This window comes from Bombina bombina, chromosome 3 (genome assembly GCF_027579735.1).
Source record: "Bombina bombina isolate aBomBom1 chromosome 3, aBomBom1.pri, whole genome shotgun sequence".
NCBI lineage: Eukaryota > Metazoa > Chordata > Amphibia > Anura > Bombinatoridae > Bombina > Bombina bombina.
In genome coordinates, this window is record NC_069501.1 from 468,241,298 (window position 1) to 468,264,971 (window position 23,674).

A 23,674-nucleotide genomic window follows, 5' to 3' on the forward strand; every position below is an offset into this window, starting at 1 on the left:
TATGGGGGAGATTTAATAAGCAGCGGATGCTGCTTTCTCTGCCATAAATTAAAGGGACAGTCGACACTAAAATTGTTATTGTTTAAAAAGATAGAAAATGCATTTACTATCAATTCCCCAGCTTTGCACAACCAACATTGCTAGATTAATATACTTTGTAACATTTAAACCTCTGCATTGCACAAGCATTTCACCAGAAATGCTTGTGCAATGTTAAATTGCTACAGCGTATGTCCACCCGACACTTAGTAAATCTACCCCTATGTCTCCACTTGCGCTAACCCGACGCGCGCAAATTTAGTTTACTTGTAATATGTGCGCAATAAGCACACCACTTGTAATCTCTTTCATTGTGTTATAAAATCTAGATGATTTTTTTTGGGGGGGGGCTCTTTATTTTCTCTTCCCATGTTGTCTTTTCCTTTTTTTAATCTTACCAACACAACTGTTGTGTTATGTAAAATGTGCTAATTAAATAAAGAAGAAAACACAATTAGCTGTTTGATTTTCCTGGTCACTCGGCCCTTCTTATCTCTATGACTTCTCTGGCACAAGTATTGGTCTGGATAAAAAAGAGATAAGCACAAGGTGTTTAGGTGAAACCTAAGCAGGTGCTGGTTGTGGAAAAAAAGGGTGGTCGTATGACTATAAGAAGCGAGCATTCTCATATCATCTCTCACTTACCAGTGGTGAGCTTGACTCTGGCATCATGAAGTGGGTAATCTTTGTATTTGTGTGCCTCCATCTCTCTGAGGGGCTGGTGAGGTAAGTAAATCATATTTTTAAAAACTTACAAGGAAACATATGTTTGCCTCATTCATAATTTATGAGCTTGTGTTATTTGTTTCTACAAGACATAAAACAGTAATAAGCTCCTTCATGCCAGGCACAGTGGTGAATATTCCTTTCCTACCATACAATGTGATTTATCCCATCCCATTCTGCCAAACATACATAACTTTTTCACACTATAAATAACGGCAAATAACACTTTTCTTTTGCACACACAGCTGAGATAAATAACCCCTTGGTTGCTACACATTAAAAAAAGAAAAAAAATGACCAAGCTGTTAAAGATGTTTGCTTAGTGGAAAACAAGACTGTGCAGTTGGAGTAGCAAGATTTTTGCTGAGGCAAAATGAGGATCACAAAGTGTCTGCTTTGTCCCCTACACAACCCTCATGTCTGTTATAATCTTGTTACCCAAAATCTCTCTGTAGGAATAACACTGTATAATCATCCCAATGGTAACAATATCTCAGTTTAACAAGTAAAGGGTTAAGAATTTCCTTTCAGTTCAGGGAATAAGGTTCGGGTTAGTTATTGGGATTAGGTTTAGGGTTAAGTTTCAAGTTTAGGCATTTGGATTATTGCAGGGTTTTGGGTTATGCATTGAGGTTAAGTATTATGAATGTGAATATGGTTAAAGTTAGGGAGTGGGTTTCAGAAAGGGTATTGAGGTGAAAGCAAAAAACTGGTTTGGGGTTTATGGTTATGATTCATTTATATTAGACGTTGGACAGAAAGTTAGGCTATTGACCCATTGACAACCAGAAGTATTTTCATCTTATTGCAATATTCCTACCCATATTGTGACTGTGTCAATTTTTTGGCAAATATATTGTGATCCCTACAAAAATTAGATGAGGACCCCAAGCTTTCTTAGCCTTGGTGCCTACTTGTTAGACCTGGACAAAAATATGCCTCTATTTTAATATGCATAACCTGGAGAAGAGAATGAGCAGGAAACATAATATATACTTTCAAATGTAATAATCAGATTAAAAAAAAATAATAATAAATAAAGGGACGCTATACACCAATTTTTATATAACTGCATGTAATAGAGACTACTTTAAAGAAGAATATGCAAAGATACTGATATAAAAATCCAGTATAACACCATTTAAAAACTCACTAAGAAGCTCCCAATTTAGCACTGTTGATAAGGTGAGGCTCGGACACCCAATGAAATGGGCTGAGAAAGCAGAAAGAGCAGACACTCCTCCCCTCCCCTGCATATGAAAAGACCCATAAGACAAATAGGAATCTGTAGACATCAGTATACATTTAAAACATTGGGACTTGGCTAGGAGTCTGAAAATCAGCACAATGTTATTTAAAAATAAGCAAAACTATACATTTTTACAAAAACACTCATCTACTTATCTACAAAACATTTATGCAAAGAAAAATCTAGTGTACAATGTCCCTTTAAAAAAACAAAGGGAAAATATATCCTATAAAATAATACTAGAACAAGAAGTAAAGGGAGTATAATATACAATCATCTGAGTCTAGAGAAGAGCCAAGGGGAAAAGGGGGAAAATGCCTTCTCCTATATATTGCTTCTTTTAAGCACTTGAGTCACTTTTATGATGCCAGTGAGCCACCTTTTTTAATAATGTGGAGCTCATGTGTGCAAACAGATCTATCCTGCTATCCTTATTTTTGGGACGGAAGCTCATGTTCACAATTAAATTGTTTAGATATTACTTGACAAACAATTTGTAGAAAGCTGTAATAGCCATCAAGTTGAAGTGATAACGATAAATAAAGTAGTAGTGATAAAAGGGATGCACTTAGGGCTATCATGGGTATTGATGAATCTTAAACGTACAATAATTAAGTGCATTGTAGGTAATAATAAAACATATATAAACATTAATGAACATTAATAAAAACCATAAACATTATGCATTCTAGGAGTTTATCTCTCAAGATGAGACACTTTTGCCTAAACTGTATTCACATGAGGATGTATGGACAACCTATGAGATATGATGCAACCCGTCCTTTGATCAACACTTACCTTTAATTAAATACTACTAATGCGAAAATATTCTCTAGACAATGTAAAACTCTCTTCTTTCTTCAAGGGTCCCACTGAAAAGATTAAAATCTGTGAGAGAGACCATGAAAGAAAAAGGAATCCTGGAAGAATTTGTGAAAACGCACATAAGAGATCCAGCCATAAAATACAACTTCAATAGGCCAAGCAGCTATGCTGTGGCCTATGAGCCCATGTACCTAGCAGTGAGTATGATAAGAGCATTTGACTGACACATGAGTATTGCCTGCTGGTTTGTACTGAGTGTAAGTATTGTATGTCTATGTGTAGGTGTGTGTGAAAACTATATGTATACAGTACATCTACCAGGCATGAGTATTGTATCATGAACATGAGTTTGAGTTTATTTGTGGTCATGGACATTATTCGCCTGTCTGTACTTGGATTTGAGTATTTTTTTATTATATATATTTTGTAGCAAATGGATATATATCCAGTTGAGAGAATATTGTACAGGGAAATTAGTTTTGAGTATTTTATGACTGTATAAACTTGCGAGAGTAATGCATGTTATCAAGTTTGAGTAATATATATATATATATATATATATATATATATATATTTATGCATTAGGTGACACACTGGGAATGAGACCTTAGTTAACCTTTGCATAAATACACCCTTGCTACATATACATAGGTTTGACTATTGAGTATATATAATGTACTTGGGAGTACTGCATGCTTGTGTATACACATATATACATTTTATTTCTTCTAGACATATTATTTTGGAGAAATCAGCATTGGAACCCCACCTCAAAACTTCCTGGTTGCCTTTGATACCGGATCCTCTAATCTTTGGGTTGCTTCCACCTATTGCCAGAGTCAAGCTTGCAGTAAGTAGTGTGGGTGGATATCTAGTGACAGTGAGCAAGGTTAGAACATTTCCCATTATTTCCTTTCAATACATACGTTGGCAAATAAATACAAGCTTTTTGAGATTATGGAATTATCCTTCATTTGTTACCTGGATTTGGTATAATCAAATCTAATTATAAAAATATATAGTTGATGTAACTTTTTATATAAATTTCCACCACATAAAAAAATAATAAAAAATAATGACATTGTCCTTTTGGACTTTGATCCAATGGTGTGAAAAAAAATGATAAAATGTTTTATAAAACTAGTCAGAGAAAATGACTTTGTCTATTCACTATAATAAACCATAATGAGTGGTATGTGCTATGGCAATATGTAAATAAGTATCTATAAGTCAGTAGTAAATAAGTAATTACAATCTATGTGTTGGATTACTCTTCTTTTCTAGCCAACCATCCACTGTTTAATCCTCAACAATCTTCCACCTTCACTACCAATAACCAGCAGTTTAATATGTGGTACGGCAGTGGAAGTATGACTGGTGTGCTGGGATATGACACAGTGACTGTAAGTAACCAAGGGTATCAAATCAAAAATAAAAGGGCACATTATACTGACTATTGCTTTTGGAAAATACTTTATCATAAATGCAAATGCTACTCCCTCTTTAAAGGACCACTTGCCTAAAAATCTCATCCTGATTTCACTTTGACCTCATTGATAATGTTTGATTGAACCTAAAAGATTGGTACTTCAGACAAAAAGATTATGGTCAAGAACTGGTATAAATGTTAGCTTGATTATACTGAAATGAAATAAATATACTTTTTATAATACAGGGAGTGCAGAATTATTAGGCAAATGAGTATTTTGACCACATCATCCTCTTTATGCATGTTGTCTTACTCCAAGCTGTATAGGCTCGAAAGCCTACTACCAATTAAGCATATTAGGTGATGTGCATCTCTGTAATGAGAAGGGGTGTGGTCTAATGACATCAACACCCTATATCAGGTGTGCATAATTATTAGGCAACTTCCTTTCCTTTGGCAAAATGGGTCAAAAGAAGGACTTGACAGGCTCAGAAAAGTCAAAAATAGTGAGATATCTTGCAGAGGGATGCAGCACTCTTAAAATTGCAAAGCTTCTGAAGCGTGATCATCGAACAATCAAGCGTTTCATTCAAAATAGTCAACAGGGTCGCAAGAAGCGTGTGGAAAAACCAAGGCGCAAAATAACTGCCCATGAACTGAGAAAAGTCAAGCGTGCAGCTGCCAAGATGCCACTTGCCACCAGTTTGGCCATATTTCAGAGCTGCAACATCACTGGAGTGCCCAAAAGCACAAGGTGTGCAATACTCAGAGACATGGCCAAGGTAAGAAAGGCTGAAAGACGACCACCACTGAACAAGACACACAAGCTGAAACGTCAAGACTGGGCCAAGAAATATCTCAAGACTGATTTTTCTAAGGTTTTATGGACTGATAAAATGAGAGTGAGTCTTGATGGGCCAGATGGATGGGCCCGTGGCTGGATTGGTAAAGGGCAGAGAGCTCCAGTCCGACTCAGACGCCAGCAAGGTGGAGGTGGAGTACTGGTTTGGGCTGGTATCATCAAAGATGAGCTTGTGGGGCCTTTTCGGGTTGAGTATGGAGTCAAGCTCAACTCCCAGTCCTACTGCCAGTTTCTGGAAGACACCTTCTTCAAGCAGTGGTACAGGAAGAAGTCTGCATCCTTCAAGAAAAACATGATTTTCATGCAGGACAATGCTCCATCACACGCGTCCAAGTACTCCACAGCGTGGCTGGCAAGAAAGGGTATAAAAGAAGAAAATCTAATGACATGGCCTCCTTGTTCACCTGATCTGAACCCCATTGAGAACCTGTGGTCCATCATCAAATGTGAGATTTACAAGGAGGGAAAACAGTACACCTCTCTGAACAGTGTCTGGGAGGCTGTGGTTGCTGCTGCACGCAATGTTGATGGTGAACAGATCAAAACACTGACAGAATCCATGGATGGCAGGCTTTTGAGTGTCCTTGCAAAGAAAGGTGGCTATATTGGTCACTGATTTGTTTTTGTTTTGTTTTTGAATGTCAGAAATGTATATTTGTGAATGTTGAGATGTTATATTGGTTTCACTGGTAAAAATAAATAATTGAAATGGGTATATATTTGTTTTTTGTTAAGTTGCCTAATAATTATGCACAGTAATAGTCACCTGCACACACATATATCCCCCTAAAATATCTAAAACTAAAAACAAACTAAAAACTACTTCCAAAAATATTCAGCTTTGATATTAATGAGTTTTTTGGGTTCATTGAGAACATGGTTGTTGTTCAATAATAAAATTAATCCTCAAAAATACAACTTGCCTAATAATTCTGCACTCCCTGTATGTTTTTATTGGACAGCTGAATTATATTATACTAAAGCATTCCTGTCTTCCCTTTTTGTGTGTTGATGCAGCCAGAATATACATAAAAGGGACATGAAAGTCACAATTCAGTTTTCATGATTCAGATATAATATATAAAAATAGATAAAAAGAGGAAAGTAGTCCTACTGGTATTTGGCACAGATATAGGCCTACCAAATAGGTGTCAGCTCCACAAATCTGCTAAAATCTTGCACTGACCCCCACAAATTGCTTAATAATTTGGTGCTCGATACTTGTGCCAGCCAAAAGTAGCCAGACTCCGGATAATCCAACATTAAAAAAAAGATTACACAAAGCCAATGTAAGAAAATAAACTTTATTTAAACATTAAAGGGACAGTCAAGTCAAAATTAAACTTTCATGTTTAACTTTCATTTAACAGGGCATGCAATTTTAAACAACTTTCCATTTTACTTTTATCATCACATTTTCTTTGTTCTCTTAATATTCTTTGTTGAAAACTAAACCTAGGTAGCCTGATTTGCTCATTTCTAAGCTCTTGAAGGCCGCCTCTTTTCTTAGTGCATTTTGACACTTTTTGACACTTAGATACTGCTAGTTCATGTATGTCATATAGATAATATTCTGCTCACTCCTGTGGAGTTATTTATGAGTTAATACTGATTGGCTAAAATGCAAGTCTGTAAAAAGAACTGAAAGAAGGGGGCAGTTTGTAGAGGCTTAGATACAAGGTAATCACAGAGGTAAAAAGTATATTAATATAACCGTGTTAGTTATGCAAACCTGGGGAATGGGTAATAAAGGGATTATCTATGTCTTAAACAATACATTTTTTGCTGTAGACTGTCCCTTTAAGGGCTAGGTCACAAGTGGTGTACTATTGTGAGCGCAGGACACAATAAGCAATCAATATTGTGAGCACGCTTACTAGCACGCATATTATAATTTGAAAATAAAAACAAAAACTTTGCTCAATCGATTAGCCCGCCTGAAGACCTAGCGTAAAGTGTAAGGGTTCAAAAAGAGTTCACCTAACACAATATAAATACATTAAAATATAGTATTACACTCATATATACACTTTCTGATAAAAACATTTTATATAAATATTAATAAAAATGTTTTAGAAGGGTTAAACGGATATGGTATATGACAAGTTTTTGACTGGGAAGTGCTATAATATATACACATATGTCTCAATATGTGTAAGTATGTATTTAAATATATACTGTATATTTATATATTTATATATATATATATATATATATATATATACATATATATATACTGTATATATATAGATATAGATATATATAGATATATATACATACAGTATACACACGTTGGAGCCCTTTCCACTCAAATAGCTTTAAACATAAAAAATATTTTTTTATTATATTTTTATATTGTAATGTGTTTAACTGTGCTTTAAATTGAAATATTTAACATTTCATTTTGTTCATCATTTAGAAGGAAATGTTCTTTGTATTTTTTAAATATTTTTTTCTATATATCTGTTTATATATATATATATATATATATATATATATATATATATATATATACTGTATATATATATATATATATATATATATATATATATATATATATATATATATATATATTCCTGTATATATTCATATATAGATATATATTTTACAAAAAAATAAAAAAGATATATTTAAAAATAAAAGAAATTTTTCTTCTATGAGAAGAACATTGGAATGTTAAATATTCATAACTACCTTCAGCTTTAGCGCAATTAGTCTGATGCAATGTCAGGTTAGAATGCAAGTGATAAGAGTTTTTTTGGGGGGGTTTGAATAGTTTGCTCCATTAAAGTAAATGAGCAGAAGAAGTTAACGCGGTCATGATATCCTCCTCTTCCAACCATGTTTGCACTATGAGTGTTGTTGTTTTTAACATGATGGACTGTTTTTTACCCTGAATTTCTGGAGTGCCGTCTGTCTTCTTCCATGATATCCAAAGCCCTTAAGTTATCGCACATCGATTTTCACTCACACGCAAAATTTTTACTTTTAATATGTTTGCTAACCTGCCCACGTTAAAAGCTTATTTCTAGCAAAGTTTGCCTGCGACTGAAAAAAATAGTGCCACTTGTAATCTTGCCCTAAAATAGAATAGTGAGGGCTTCCATAACTTTTTGTGCACAAAAGGTATTTAGTCACAGTATTCTTCTCTAAATACAAAATTTAAACAAATAGCTAAATAAACTATTATATCCCTTAAAATATTATACCTTTATTAGAAAAATGAATCCCATTTAAGAACAAAATGCTAGTGTCTGGTAGTGGTGGGTTTATATCAGTCCTCCTCACTTATATTCCATAACCAGGCTACCAGCAACAAATTAAAAACACCATTAGGCTCTGTAATGCTTTTATACATTATCATCCAAACTGTGTCGGTTGCACACATCAATACATTCACTAAAGGGTGTAAGGAAGGGAATTCCTAATTTCACATTAGCTTCACCTTGGTGCTCAAAGGCAGTCTCCTACCTGCAAGCATCCAGGGCAGAGACCCATCAGCTGATTCTGGCTAAAAATTCCTTCATTCAGTTCACCAACAATATGGGGCCAATTTATTAGGTGCCTGTCAGACATGATTTGCTGTAGCCAATCAGGTCCGCCCAGCATTGCTAAATGGCGACAGCATACACTGTCGGCATTTAACATTGCACAAGCATTTCTGGTGAAATGTTTGTGCAATACCGCCCGTTGCACATTCACGGCCAATCGGCCGCTAGCAGGGGGTGTCAATCATCTGGATCGGATCGGGATGATTGCAGTCCGCCTAAAAGGTGGCGAACAAGTTAAGGAGCAGCGGTCTTATGACCGCTGCTTCTTAACTTAAGTTTCCGGTGAGTCAGAAACTACGGGGTCAGATTGCAGCATCCGCTGCTTGGAAAATTTACCCCTATGAGTGATTTAACAAAGCTATATCAAATATCAAATGATCAATCCAATTAATGTAGTTGTAACAGCCATCACACACATTCGTCTATAATCACTGATAGAGCTTTAGTTAAAGGGACAGTCCAGTCAAAATTGAATTGCACATAGATGAATTACACCTTTGAATAGAAACATATTTGCAATATTATTGGGAAAAATGCTTCTAGTAAAGGTTATCACTGTTTTAGTGTTAACATTTTCCTGTGCATGTGAAGCATTGCTAGATATTCTCAGTGCACCAGAATTTTAAATACTGCAGCTGCTCAGAGCACCAGCTAAGCTGGTATCATGTTGGCAATTAACAGTCAGGTAGATTACGAGTTGTGCGTTCGTCTTTTAACGCTGAAAAGCCTGTGGGGGTTGTAATCATGTCAACAATTAATAAATTGAAAATTGAGTAATTTCTAGATGGCACAAGCACCTTAAGCTCTCTGAGCAAGTGCTGTGTTTAAAATGCTGGTGCACGGTGCATGCTTAAATACACTCTTGAAACAGCTGTAGCTTATATTCGAAGCATTTTTGCTAATACATGTATATTACAAAAATGCTTCTGTTCAAAACTGAAGCGTATCCATGTGGATTCCAATTTTGTCTAGAATGTCCTTTGAAATACTCTATACATACATTAGCACTCCCCACTGACGCGTTTTGTTACGTGAGTCTTCTCTAAATGACATTTCTGTTTGTTCTGTATTCTCTAGGTACAAGGTCTGTCCATCCAAAACCAAGAGTTTGGTCTGAGTGTCACCGAACCAAGCAGCTTCTTCTACTACTCTAAGTTTGACGGGATATTCGGAATGGCTTATCAGTCACTATCTGCTGGTGGTGCCACTACAGCAGTGCAGGGCCTAATACAACAAAACCTCATTCCACAGCCCCTGTTCAGCTTTTACCTCACAGGGTGAGGATTTTTTTTTTTTTTTAAAGCAAAGTAAAAAGCAATCTCTGATTTATTAAATGTAGAGTTCGGTACAGCAACACAATTTAAAGTGGGATAAAATATCAATAAATATAGCGAAATGTCATTGTACTGTAATGCTGTACAGAACATAAAACATCCATCTGACTTTCATAGTTTTAAAATAACTTTTTGGGGCAATAATATTTTTTTTATTTACACACAGAAGCATTGTTTGTACTGTCTATCGCAGTTCCTAAGAATGGAAAAAAACAGCAAAGTCTTAACTCTTAACAAACACAAAATCATAAATACTCCTGTATCTATGAAGGCTTTTCCAATTATAAAAATGAATAAAGAAAACGTTTAAGGGGCAGTAAAGTCAAAATTAAACTTTAATGATTCAGATAAAACGTGCAATTTACTGTACCTTTTAAAGTCAACCTATAACTTAACTTACTAGTGCCACATTCTCTTTCGTATGGCACTGAAGCAACATTATCCATTAACAACTAACAGGTAACATCCCCTATACCCCAGCAGCAAAAAAATTGATATTTGGGAAATCTGAAGCCCAGGTTAGACACTTGGGGGCCGAATTATTAGGCTCGCCAGAAACAGAAGTTATGAAGCAGAGGTCTAAAGACCGCTGCTCCATAACTTGTCCGCCTGCTCTGAGGTGGCGAACAGAAATTAACCCGATCGAATACGATTGGGTTGATTGACACCCCCTGCTATCGGCTGATTGGCAGCAGATCTGCAGGGGGCGGTATTGCACAAGCAGTTATGGTGAACTGCTTGTGCAATGATAAAGTCCGACAGCGTATGCTGTCGGGCATTTATCGATGTGCAGCGGACATTATACGCTACATCGTATCATGTCCTCTCGCACTTACATAAATAGTCCCCTTGATGCTAGCCTTAGTTTCCAAAGTAAATTGCTAAATAGAGACGCCCCTGTTGTAGAGGTGTCCTAACCCCATAGTTCAGGGTCATTTATACAATCCAGAATCTCTTACATGTAGATAAATTAATCTGTTTGGACAATTTAAGCAAGAAGCAGAGAAATAATGAACGTCTGGTCAAAGTGAACCACTAATTAAAGTGACGTAATACCTATCACGGTGCATCATTTTAAGCTGTTTAACCTCTTAAGGACATATGACAGAATTTTTCCATCATAAAACAATTTAGCAAACTGAAAGCTGTGTCCTTAAAGGGTTAAAATCAGACTTGTTGTTTTTCTCTTGTAGAGGCTTTGCTCTCTCATAATCAAATAATACATTTCTGTTGTTTTCTCCGCAGTCAGTCTGGAGAAGTGATACTTGGAGGTGTGGACAACAGCCTGTATTCTGGTCAGATCTACTGGACTCCAGTCACGGAGCAGATTTACTGGCAGATTGCAATTGATGAGTGAGTTGCACACCTGTGTCATAATAATATGTAGGATGCAAACATTCTGGCCAACAGGTACAACTAATATCTAAGACTGGGGTTGATGACAATCATTTAGAAAACTTTATCTAATGATTTTATTTTTACTGTCGCTTTAAATAAATTATAGAAAAATGAAATGCTCTAATGCTCCACACTGGGTTTTATTATTATTTTTCCTTTAAATAAAATTAATTAAAATGTTGATCTAATGCTGACCTTACTAAAACTGTGCAGAAAACCCCCATTTTTTTCTTTCATGATTCGGATAGAGCATGCAATTTTACACAACTTTCTAATTTACTTCTATTATTAAATTTATTAAAAAGCAGGGACATAAGCTCAGGAGAATGCACGTGTCTGGAGCACTATATGGCAGCAGTTTTGCAAGAATGTTATCCATTTGCAAGAGCACTAGATGGCAGCACTATATCCTACCATAGGAATGAAGCAAATTTGATTATAGAAGTAAATTGGAAACTTTTTAAAAATTCTATGCTATGAGGCCCATTTATCAAGCTCCGTATGGAGCTTGAAGGGCCGAGTTTAAATACCGCTGCTCCATAACCCTGTCCGCCTGCTCTGATGAGGCGGACAGGAATTGCAGCAATTCAACCCGATCAAGTACGATCAGGTTGATTGACACCTCCCTGCTGGCGGCCGATTGGCTCTTGTGAGCTGCTGGTGCAATGCTGAATACAGAGAGCGTATTGCTCTCTACATTCAGTGAGGTCTTGCAGACCTGATCCGCACTGTCGGATCAGGTCCGCAAGACCTATGATAAATAGGCCCCAATGTCTGAATCGTAATAGAATTTGTTGGGGTTTCATATCCCTTTAAGATGTGCCTTGCATTTTTTGTGTTGATGGTTAATCCATATATTTCCATTTTTAACTGTCTCAAAATTGAAAAGATTTGATGTTTTTGTGTCATTTCCCCAGGTTTTCCGTCAATGGTCAGGCCAGTGGCTGGTGCAGTCAAGGATGTCAGGGCATTGTGGACACAGGGACCCCCCTTCTCACCATCCCTAAGCAATACCTGAGCACTCTCCTGCAAAATCTGGGGGCTCAGGAAACACAGAACGGCGAGGTAATTTTCAGTAGTGTTTTGAACCAGCTTGTTACAATCTCTATATTCTCAAAATGGGTTTCTTTCTCAAATATTGTCAGTGTATTATACTGACCATTAAAAGAAAATGTTTTGTAGCCAATTTAAAGGGACACTGAACCCAGTTTTTTTCTTTTGTGATTCAGATAGAGCATGACATTTTAAGCAACTTTCTAATTTACTCCTATTATTAATTTTCTTCATTCTCTTGGTATCTTTATTTGAAATGCAAGAATGTAAGTTTAGATGCCGGCCCATTTTTGGTGAACAACCTTGGTTGTTCTTGCTGATTGGTGGATAAATTCACCCACCAATAAAAAAGTGCTGTGCAGAGGTCTGAACCCCAAAAAAAGCTTAGATCCCTTCTATTTCAAATAAAGATAGCAAGAGAACGAAGAAAACTTTATAATAGGAGTAAATTAGAAAGTTGCTTAAAAATTGCATGCTCTATGGGAATTACGAAATAAAAAAAATTGGTTCAGTGTCCCTTTAAATGGGCATTAAAGTTTATTTTATTGAAGTCAAGGTTGTATGCATGCATAGAATTGTAAATATGATTTGAGTGCAGTTAAAGTGACACTCAAGTCAAAATAACTGTTATGATTCAGATAGAGCATGCAGTTTTAAGACACTATCCAATTTACTTCCATAAACACATTCTGCACAGTCTTTTTATATACACACTTTCTGGGGAACAAGATCCTACTGAGTATGCGCACAAGGTCACAGTGTATATGTATACTAGTCTGTGACTGGCTGATGTCTGTCACATGATACAGGGGGCCAGCACATGGTAGAAAAAATAAATTTGTCAGAAAAATATAAATCTACTGCTTATTTGAAATTCAGAGTAGCTGGTAAATCATTGTTTTTTTATTATGCACTTGTTAGTTATGCAATTCTACTGCATTGAGTGGTTCTTTAAATTCAGTTCATGGAAGTATACTGTCACGTAAAGGAGTTCTGAAGGTTTCTGCAGGATGTACTCCAGCTTGATGATAGTACAAAAACACACAATTTAAAAAAAAGTTAAAATAATATAAAAGCAGGCAACATAAATAATGAAAGTGCATTGCATAGTTTTATTTTTTACAATTCATAATTGGTGATTTTATAGGGATTTTAATTTGATTTTTAATATCCAGTATCAGATATTTTAGTATTTGATATTTGCTTCTTTCATAGGATGTTAGTTTTAATGAACAATTATCTCATGTACAAATGTTACAGTCATGAAAAGACAATTCATAAGAATTTCTGAAATTGTATTCAGTATTTTTACTGCAAAAAATGTTTTACATTTTTATTTTATTTTTTCCCATCTATATACTGGTCTACTTTGAAATAAAAGCTCTAATAAAACCAAATTTGTAGACTTTTAAAGTAAATGAAACTTAACTTAATATTTTCTTAATTCCCATAACATAAGGTATATTAGCTAATATAGTAAAATGTTTCTATTTTAAGATCTACCATATACCTGTGTTAGTATAAGATACATACACTAAAACCATTATTTTGGTAATAAATTAAAATAAATGTTAGTCCACTGTACCAATAGTTTTATCTCCATCTATGAGAGGTAGTTAAAGGGACACTGAACCCAAATTTTTTCTTTTGTGATTCAGATAGAGCATGCAATTTTAATCAACTTTATAATTTACTCCTATTATCAAATCTTCTTCATTCTCTTGGTATTTTTATTTGAAAAGCAAGAATGTAAGTTTAGAAGCCGACCCATTTTTTATGAACAACCTGGGTTGTTCTTGCTGATTGGTGGATAAATTCATCCACCAATAAACAAGTGCTGTCCAGGGTACTGGACTTTTTCAAATAAAGATAGCTAGAGAACAAAGAAAAATTGATAATATAAGTGAATTAGAAAGTTGAATAAAATTGCATGCTCTATCTGAATCACAAAAGAAAAAATTTGGGTTCAGTATCCCTTTAAGAAAATTTTCTTAACTTAGTTAAGGTTGTTCTATCAAAATTGCTTTGGCAATGATATGTTAGTATACCTGGATGAAAGTGAATGGTTTAGATATTGTTTTGTTATATATGTATTAATGTTATTTATATGTTTCCTTCTTCCCATACAGTTTGTGGTGAACTGTAACAATGTACAGAACCTTCCAACCATCAGTTTTACTATCAGCGGAGTTCAGTTTTCTATTCCTCCTTCTGGATACATCCTTCAGGTATTTATCATAACCATAATGTATTACTTATTATCTGGTAAATAGTGTTTTATTTATCTATCTATAATCAATCTTTCTATCTATCATCTATCTTTCTTTCTTTCTTTCTTTCTTTCTATCTATCCATCTATCAACTATCTACAGTATCTATCTATTTATCTGTCTCAAATTAAAACAATCTGAGCTTTCAAGAATTGTTACAATGCAGTAATTTATTTCTAGAGGTGCCTTAATCTTTGTAATTGAATATATTATAGCTTTTGAGGTCTCATCCTTTTGTTTACATTAAAACGCTTCTTCAATCCATGACATAATAGCAAGATGTATTTGATGATTTAGGAAAGAAATACCTGTACATATCATTGAAATATGGCCACCATAGATTACTAAATTGAACTTTAAGGATCGTCTATGTAACGGTACCAACCGGATACCAAGGGTTAACACCAGGGAACAATTTCCTGCATAGGGAATCAGCAATTCACAACCCAGCCGTTTTCAGGTTTTAAACAGAATGAATTTTATTAAGGCTCATATGCCCAGTATTTATGCAGGTCTGACCCCCCCAGAAGGGGGGTTGAAAGAATGTTGTACATTAGATGGAGGGAACACGCCCTTTTACATGATACAATAGAATACCTTGCTCAAGCTGATAACAATTTAAACACAGACACACACTTGGCTTTCCTTATCATCTAGGGTCTGCTCTCTGAGGTTGATTAAACAATGGACTGTGTATCAATAACATTAATGACAGTGCACCATAGCTGAGGCTAAAGCTGAACACAGTTAACTCTTTCAGTGCTGACAGAAGGGTCTGTCACATCTACATAGCACAATATACAGCCTATAGACAACCTTTCTCACGTTATAGTCCAGAAGTGGCTAGGTTTGCCACAATGCTCCCCCAGAACCAAGCCGGCATACACAGTCTGATCCCAACGGATCGGCTTGGGGATGTCCGGGGCAACAACTTTCGGCTCAAGTAAGCTACGGGGTGTTCTCCGCCATCTGCTCCAACTTGGCTCAGTACTGCCCCCACCCCAAACATGGAAGCGTCTCTTCCCGGAGGGACTGGGCTTGGGTAGTCACAGGGTTAACATCAGCGGGATCCATGGGAGCATAGGCAGAAACAAGGGGGGCCAAGTCATTTCCAAGGAGAACATCAGCAGGTAAGTCCTTCTTGACCCCCACATTCACAAGTCTAGCGCCCACTCCCCAATCCAAATGTACCCTGGCAACAGGTAGGCGGAACACAGTGCCCCCTGCTACCCTCACAGCCACAGTGTCTCCAGTGTGCTGTTTCTCAGGCACCAAGTTCTCTTGAAGCAAGGTCATGGTAGCACCAGTATCCCGTAGACAACTGACCTCCTTCCCATTCACTTTAACCCGTTGCCGGTTATTCCGGTGGGCAGCTTGCACGGGGTCTGCTTCATGTAGGCTGCCCCAGCATTCTGGCGCCTCTACGTAGCGGGCCACAGGCTGAGGATTATGTGGGATTCCGCCAGCGGGTCTTCTCCAGGACTGTGCTTGATTCGCTGCGTTTAGGGGACACTCTGGTCTTTTGTGCCCTAGTTGCTTACATCCAAAGCACCGAATAGGTTGTGAGTAGCCCCGCAAATTGAACCGGGCTCTCTGAGGGTAGTTCGTGGCCGGAGGCCGTGTGGTATAGCGGTGCGCCGGGGGTTGGTAACTGGCAGCTGCTGGGGTGACTGGGGGTCTGTACTCCACTCTAGCAGTGGGCAATCGGTATACTGCTCCCCCTGCCCCTCGTACTGCCACGGATCCGCCAGTGGGTGCTGTATCCGGCACCAAATGGGGAGCTATCAGGGTTAAAGTAGCTCCTGAATCCCGAAGTCCCTGGACCGACATCACCTCATGCAGAATTCCCAGGGGTTCCTCGGCTTGGGTGCTCAACACCTCATGAGCGGCTGGCTCCGTTTGGTAATGGTGAGCAGCCGCCCTTGGGGCCAGGTTCTGTCTGACCTGGTTCCAAGCTTGTCTGCTCCGATTTTGGGTGCACTCACGTGCCATATGTCCCCACTGCTTGCAGGTGTGGCATTGTATATTAGCCCGTCCGTTGTTAGGCTGTAGTCCATGGCGCCTCCTGGCATCAAAATGCTGGTCTGCTAATCTGGCTGCTTCGGTTAAGGTGAGGGGTTTTCGATCTCTCACCCATTCTTGGGCTTCTGGGGACAAGCCGTTAAAGAATTGCTCCAACAGCATCAGTTGTCGCAATTCTTCCATGGTGGTAGCTTGGCTGGCCTGTATCCACCCCTGAGATGCTTGATCCAGCTTGTGGGCCCACTCTGCATGGGAATCTCTTTCTGGCTTGCGCAGGCCTCTAAACTTGCGCCGGTATGCCTCTGAGGTAATGGCATATCTTTCCAAGATCGCTCTCTTCACTTTAGCGTAATCCTTGCTGTCCTCCCTGGGTACAGCGCGATACGCTTCCGCTGCCCTACCGGCTAGCTTGCCTGCTAGCACCGGCACCCATACGGACTGCTCCAAATCATGTAACTCGCACAGTCTCTCAAAATCCTGTAAATACCCATCAATCTCATCCTTCTCCTCACAAAACATTTTAAATGCATGGTATGGGATTTTGGGTCTTACTGGGTTGCTGAGTGCGTCCAAAATGGATTCTGCTCGGGAGGATGCATTCCGCGGACTGTGTGCCATCACGTACTCCTGCACATCTGCCATTACCACGGATAGCATATCCCGTGGTACAGGTTGGGGTAAAAATTCCAGCCTGGTCCTCATTTCCCTCTGGTATAGGGTCTCCTCCATGGCTGCTGGAGGCGTAGCGCTGCGAGCTCTGTCTCCCTCCATCAGCTCAGCAATTAATATAGCCTTGGGTTTGCTGCTGCCTATCTTTCCCCTGGCTTCTAGCAGTTCCTTTTACGTTTGTCTCTTTAGCTTAGAATAATCCATCTCCATTCACTTCGGTCCCTGGTACTCCTTCCATCTTAGTCAGTATTGTAGTAATCCCCCTCTTCCTGAGGTTACTGGCTTGTGTAGTTGCTCTTCTGGGCGATAAGGTTCATTCCGTCGCTTGCCACCAATTGTAACGGTACCAACCGGATACCAAGGGTTAACACCAGGGAACAATTTCCTGCATAGGGAATCAGCAATTCACAACCCAGCCAGTTTTCAGGTTTTAAACAGAATGAATTTTATTAAGGCTCATATGCCCAGTATTTATGCAGGTCTGACCCCCCCAGAAGGGGGGTTGAAAGAATGTTGTACATTAGATGGAGGGAACACGCCCTTTTACATGATACAATAGAATACCTTGCTCAAGCTGATAACAATTTAAACACAGACACACACTTGGCTTTCCTTATCATCTAGGGTCTGCTCTCTGAGGTTGATTAAACAATGGACTGTGTATCAATAACATTAATGACAGTGCACCATAGCTGAGGCTAAAGCTGAACACAGTTAACTCTTTCAGTGCTGACAGAAGGGTCTGTCACATCTACATAGCACAATATACAGCCTATAGACAACCTTTCTCACGTTATAGTCCAGAAGTGGCTAGGTTTGCCACAGTCTAGAATCTATATATAAAGTTTAAGAGATGATAATGGGAAAACCAATTCTGCTCATGGGCTCTTTAATAATCTGCTAAACATTTTTTTCAAATAGGATTTTGCAATAGAATCAGTGATTTTCATATGACTTTCCATCATAGACTAATTAATCAGATACATTAAGAAACCTCATCACTTTAAATTCACAAAAAAACTTTTTCACACCTATTTTCACATGATGTTTTTTTATTTATCTATTTTTTTGAGACCAATTGCAATTTTCAGAATTTTCAGAGGGCATGTTCATGTTCAAATTTCAAACACAGAAGGTAGTCATCAATAATCAACATTTGCAAGACTTTCTTATGTCCCATTGGCTACTTATTTTTTTGGGTTCTGTGTTTTGTGTGCAAAGAGCCTGCAAAACTTCTGTTTCATAAACGTTTTAGTTTGTTTATCTAAATACAGGAAATACAGGTGACTTGAATATACTGTCTACATGACTTGGGTGGGATGTCTAAATAAAAAATAATTCTGTTGTTAAGAAAGAAAAAAATATGCCAACTGAGTCTTTCATTTTAACACGGCAAACTCTAAAAGACTGAAGTCTAGGTCAATGACTTGAGGCTCTAATATATAGATAGCTAATATAGGCTAAACTGATCATTATGCAAAACTTTAAAAAAGTTAAAATTATTTTAAAAACTAAAAAATAACAGGGGGAAAAAATCACAAAAAAAAGAATTTGCGAGACAAGAAAGATAAATCTCTGATTTTATTTTAAAATGTGCCAGACCTAAAGTGCTTCAGTTTAAAACTAACACAAATTTAACTTGATTTGCAAGTCATTGATTAACTTTGCTTTTAATTTTCAATGCTGAAATGTTATAAAGACCATATCCTTTAATTTTTTAATGGATTTTTTAGCTTAGCTGATACTGGCACTAAGGACCTGATGATCTAAGCCTCGCAATTTCAGACATGTTTTTTCACACCGGCCCTCACAGTAACCCTTGCTTACATTTCCGTATGCATCTGCTTGTCTATTAGGGTTATAAGTATTTTGAGTGTTTTGAGAAAAACTTGTCACCTTTTAGTTGGTGATAAAAATCTGTGAGATCTGTAGTGCGAAAATCTTTACAGAATTACACTGGGATAAGAGAGACAATCTCATATAAGTCCATTAAACACCCATGTTCAGCTCATTTTACGAAAAAATAACAATTACGCTTTGTATTTTGTACTTGTATGTACAAATTTCTTGCTGCTTTTTTTACATATCCAGTGTACTTAAATTACAATTTATGCTGTGCATTGTAAAATGATTTATTCCTCTGTACCAACAAATGTTAAGTTTTTTTATAAAATACGATTTTTGGTGAACAATTTAATTACGATTTTTGATGCACTTTAACAATACAATTTCTCCCTACTTATTTTTGTGTTAATGGTTCAATTATTCATTTTGTATGATGTTTAAAATACAAATTTTATTGTACACGAAAATGCAGTATACGCCCCTTAGGGAGACACCCAGTTTTCAGAGTAAAAAATGGCTTTAGATCATTCCACCAGGTAAATAGAAGTACTGGCGAGCATTCTTTAATAATCTCGCCAGCCTAGAGACCTTTATATCATCAGCCCCTGAGTCCAATCCGTAAGAATTCCCATGTGAAAACATAATGTGTAAGTTAGGAATTTGTTTTGCTTCTGTTTCTAACCCATTCCAGGTTATTAGAAGAATGTTTATTAGTATTATTAGTTAGTATAAATGAGTAAAACTGCTTCAATTTGTAAATTAAATGACAGGAAAATCTAATTAAACATGCAGTAAAATATATCAGGCTTTCAGGGGAAGTATTGTGGGTGGTTATAATGGATTGAAATGGCTTCTACTTTAAAAAAAAAACTGCAAAAAGCTATAAGATGTGGTCTAATTTTGATGGTTTGGATTGGGGCAATTGATGTACAAAAACACGGTTTAGTGAAATATGTGAGACATATTGCATAAAAAGTCTCAAACTAATGGCCTTGCTACTGAATTCATTAGTTTGCTATAAGTATCTATATTATTATATAATGAGTCACTGTCATTATGTTATGTCATTATGTTACTATTGTTATTATTATTTAAGAAGTGCCAACATATGAAGCAGTGCTGTAACATTAAGTATACAATTCTGTATAACAATCAGAAGACATTTACGTAAATCATAAAGTTTAGAGGACACTGAACTTGAAACAATGTAAGCTGTAAAAACACAAAAAATAATGAGTCTTTTCAATATACCACTACTTGCCTATACGCTACCCCAAGAGAATCTGATATCTCCCAATACTCAGATATAAAGAAAAATACAATACACGTAAAAGGGGAGCGCTAAAAAGCTAGGCGAATAAAATACCTATTACAAAGTAGTTAATAAAAGTTGTTACTTTATATAGATCACAAACGATCAATAAATGTAAAATTGATATCCTCTAAAAAGGATAGTTGGTTAAAATTAATTAAATATAAATAAGGTACATAGCTAAGTAGCTTTAAAATACTAAGTACATAGAAATACGGTTGATAGAAATGTATAAACAACTATAGAACTTATTGTGGCCTCAATGTAAGCTGTAAACCATCTTCATCACCTTAAGCACCAGTGCCGTACCCTGTACGACGCTGGTCGTTATGTAAGACGATCAACAGAGCAAGTGAGCTTCTGAGCTTACATTCACTAAACATGGGTGGGTCTATGGAATTATACAATGCCTCTCAAATAAATGAAACTAGTAATAATAGGCTACTGTAAATTTTTAGGAATTGTTATAGTAAAATAGACTGTAGACTAAACCTCATCAAAGCACCAAAAGACATTTTCCAACAAACATTTATGGGATTTGGTTTAAGCAGCTGATAAAATATAATTTTGTCTCTTTTAGATGAATGGATATTGTGTTGTTGGGTTCGAATCAACCTATCTTCCATCTCGGAATGGTCAGCCTCTGTGGATTCTTGGAGATGTCTTTCTTCGTCAGTACTACTCAGTCTATGACTTTGGCAACAACCAAGTTGGCTTTGCTGCTATGGCTTAAACAGCTGTGGAAGTGAAGCTTTAATAAGGATACCTTCATTTGCAATATGCTATCCCATAAAAGAGAATTTACTAACTTGACATGCAATAAAACAATATAATACTGCATTAATCATAAAAAAAATGCCATATAATGAAATAAACACAATTATATAATGCATACAATAGTGCAAATAGAACAAATTATGTATAAAATAATAAAGCATATGCTACGTCCAAAAAAAGTGATGTCCTTAAATTAAGAGATTTAGCTAAACAGAGACAAATGAATATTAATTTTCTGCATCTATAAAATCTTAACCATCACATTTATTCAAAGACTTTTACATTCAACATAAATTGAATAAATATTTTTCTAATTTTAAACTTTTTAGTAATTAATTTATTTTTAATTTTTTTTCATTAGCAGTAAAACTTAATGACCACTTTAATGTCCATACTCCCCCAGAGGCAGCTGCCCACAATTTTTGACATCTATAAAATGTCTCAATAAAATGTTTTAAACTATGATAAAATAAAGATAACCATAAGAAAAATGCATTTTCCTTTTGTCTCTTGGACATTTATATCATTGATGACATTTTGAAGTTCCAATTCTTCATGAAATTAATTCTGCCATAAGATGTTTCTGTAGAATGAATGTTAGCAAAGGTTTGAATACTGGAAGTAACATTCAAATACTGAATTTTAAAATTGGAATATTAAGATTGAATATTGATTCCCTAATTTCTTTTTTTTTCTTTTTTTTCTTTTTTTAACGCTTAAGCTCTGTTGGAATCATGAAATTTTATTTTTGTTGTACTTTCATGTCCCTTTATTATTCAAATGTTGAGAAATGTTTATAAATGAATATTAAAAATTTACATTTGATAATCAAATGTTCCAAGGGCAAAAACTAACTTTTTGGGGTTTTTTGTTTGTAAAAACAACGGTTAAATAATTAGCTGAAATGTGGCCAACTTTTTTTTTTTTCTTTTTTGTTTTAAACAAATGCAGTGAAACATTCTCCTATGCCCATTAAATCTATGGCACAAAAATAGATTTGGAGTAGAGATATTAACCTGAATCTATATACTCTGAACATTCTACCTACAAACGTCAGACAATCATTTCCTGGTATTCTGAACTTCACATGTTTGTCTTTACCAATTATATGAAAAGTTATCCTATTTATCTGTGTATATGAGATTAAAGTGCATAATATAAATAATGTTCCTTGTCCAGTGGTACATTAAAACAGCTATTTAAAAATTGTTTGTCTCTTCCATTAGTAGAATTGGAATATAGAATATTTTTAATTATTTTCTCTGGTTTTCATAATACAATGGTCAGATGAGCCCCAGAAGGCACAGAGTATTGAAAAATATACTGTAAAATCTCCTAGGTGTTTTATGGAAAATAAACTGTAGTATGGAAATATCACAAAACATCTTAGCGGCTTTTTGTTTGTTTGTTTTTATATACTTGGCAGTTTCATTGATTGATTAATTGAAATTGCACTAAAATTGCCATCTCCACAAATTACATCTAGGGAAGGCACATTAAGCATGTTCCCTCAAGTCCTTTGCATAGAAACTCTTAGTCACCATCTTGTTTACGGAAATGGAGCTTAAATACACAATAAATTTACATATTGGGGGAAAAATGTAAATGTTGAAAAGCATTAATATAGCAATAGAAAAATGGTGGACAGTCTACCCATACTAACAACATAAAAAATGCAATCAGATGGTTTAACAGAAAGTCACTATTAAGCGATATTCTTTAAAAACACAAGATTTTAATAATGTCAGTACTGTTAGTGGCGATCATGATAAAGTGAGTGAGACATAAAATCAAATATTAAAAATAAAAACACTCTTTGTAGATGTTGGAGTCCTGGTGTGATGTGTCCTGCACATCCCATTAGTTTTACAGGATATCACATAGTTAATACATCTACATATGTATATTTACCTATACATATGCAAATGTGTGCTGTTTTCACTGTATACAGCCTCTCCAATAGGGATGAATTTATAACATGTATGTTACTATACCTCTATAATGTCCCCTGTGGCCATTTCAGACAGTTTTGAGCATGAGCTAGATAATAGACTGTTTCCAAATAGCTATTACATTGTGTTAAAGTGTCCAAAATTCCCTTTCATGGACTTATCAGGTACCTAGAGGTATTAGATTTGAAAAGGCAAAACAGGACTCGAAAAAGTGTTTAAAAGTGACTCAAAAATGGATTTTGATTGCTGAGAACTTTTCAGTCCCATAGGAGAAGCAGAGCTTTTATCCCGAGCCTATATATTCTTTTCAACAAAAACTACTAAAAGAACAAAGTAAATTTGCTAGAAAACATTTGAACAT

At 36.1% G+C, this 23,674-nt stretch overlaps 1 protein-coding gene across 1 annotated transcript; it reads left to right on the forward strand.

Annotated features, from left to right (window-relative positions):
* Window positions 1-709: 709 nt before the first annotated feature.
* LOC128651719 (gastricsin-like) lies at window positions 710-21,317 on the forward strand. The gene is made up of 9 exons (XM_053704705.1): window positions 710-765; window positions 2,880-3,036; window positions 3,572-3,689; window positions 4,124-4,242; window positions 9,759-9,958; window positions 11,261-11,368; window positions 12,331-12,478; window positions 14,596-14,694; window positions 21,165-21,317. The coding sequence occupies exons 1-9, from the start codon at window positions 710-712 to the stop codon at window positions 21,315-21,317; spliced, it is 1,158 nt and encodes a 385-aa protein (XP_053560680.1).
* Window positions 21,318-23,674: the final 2,357 nt, after the last annotated feature.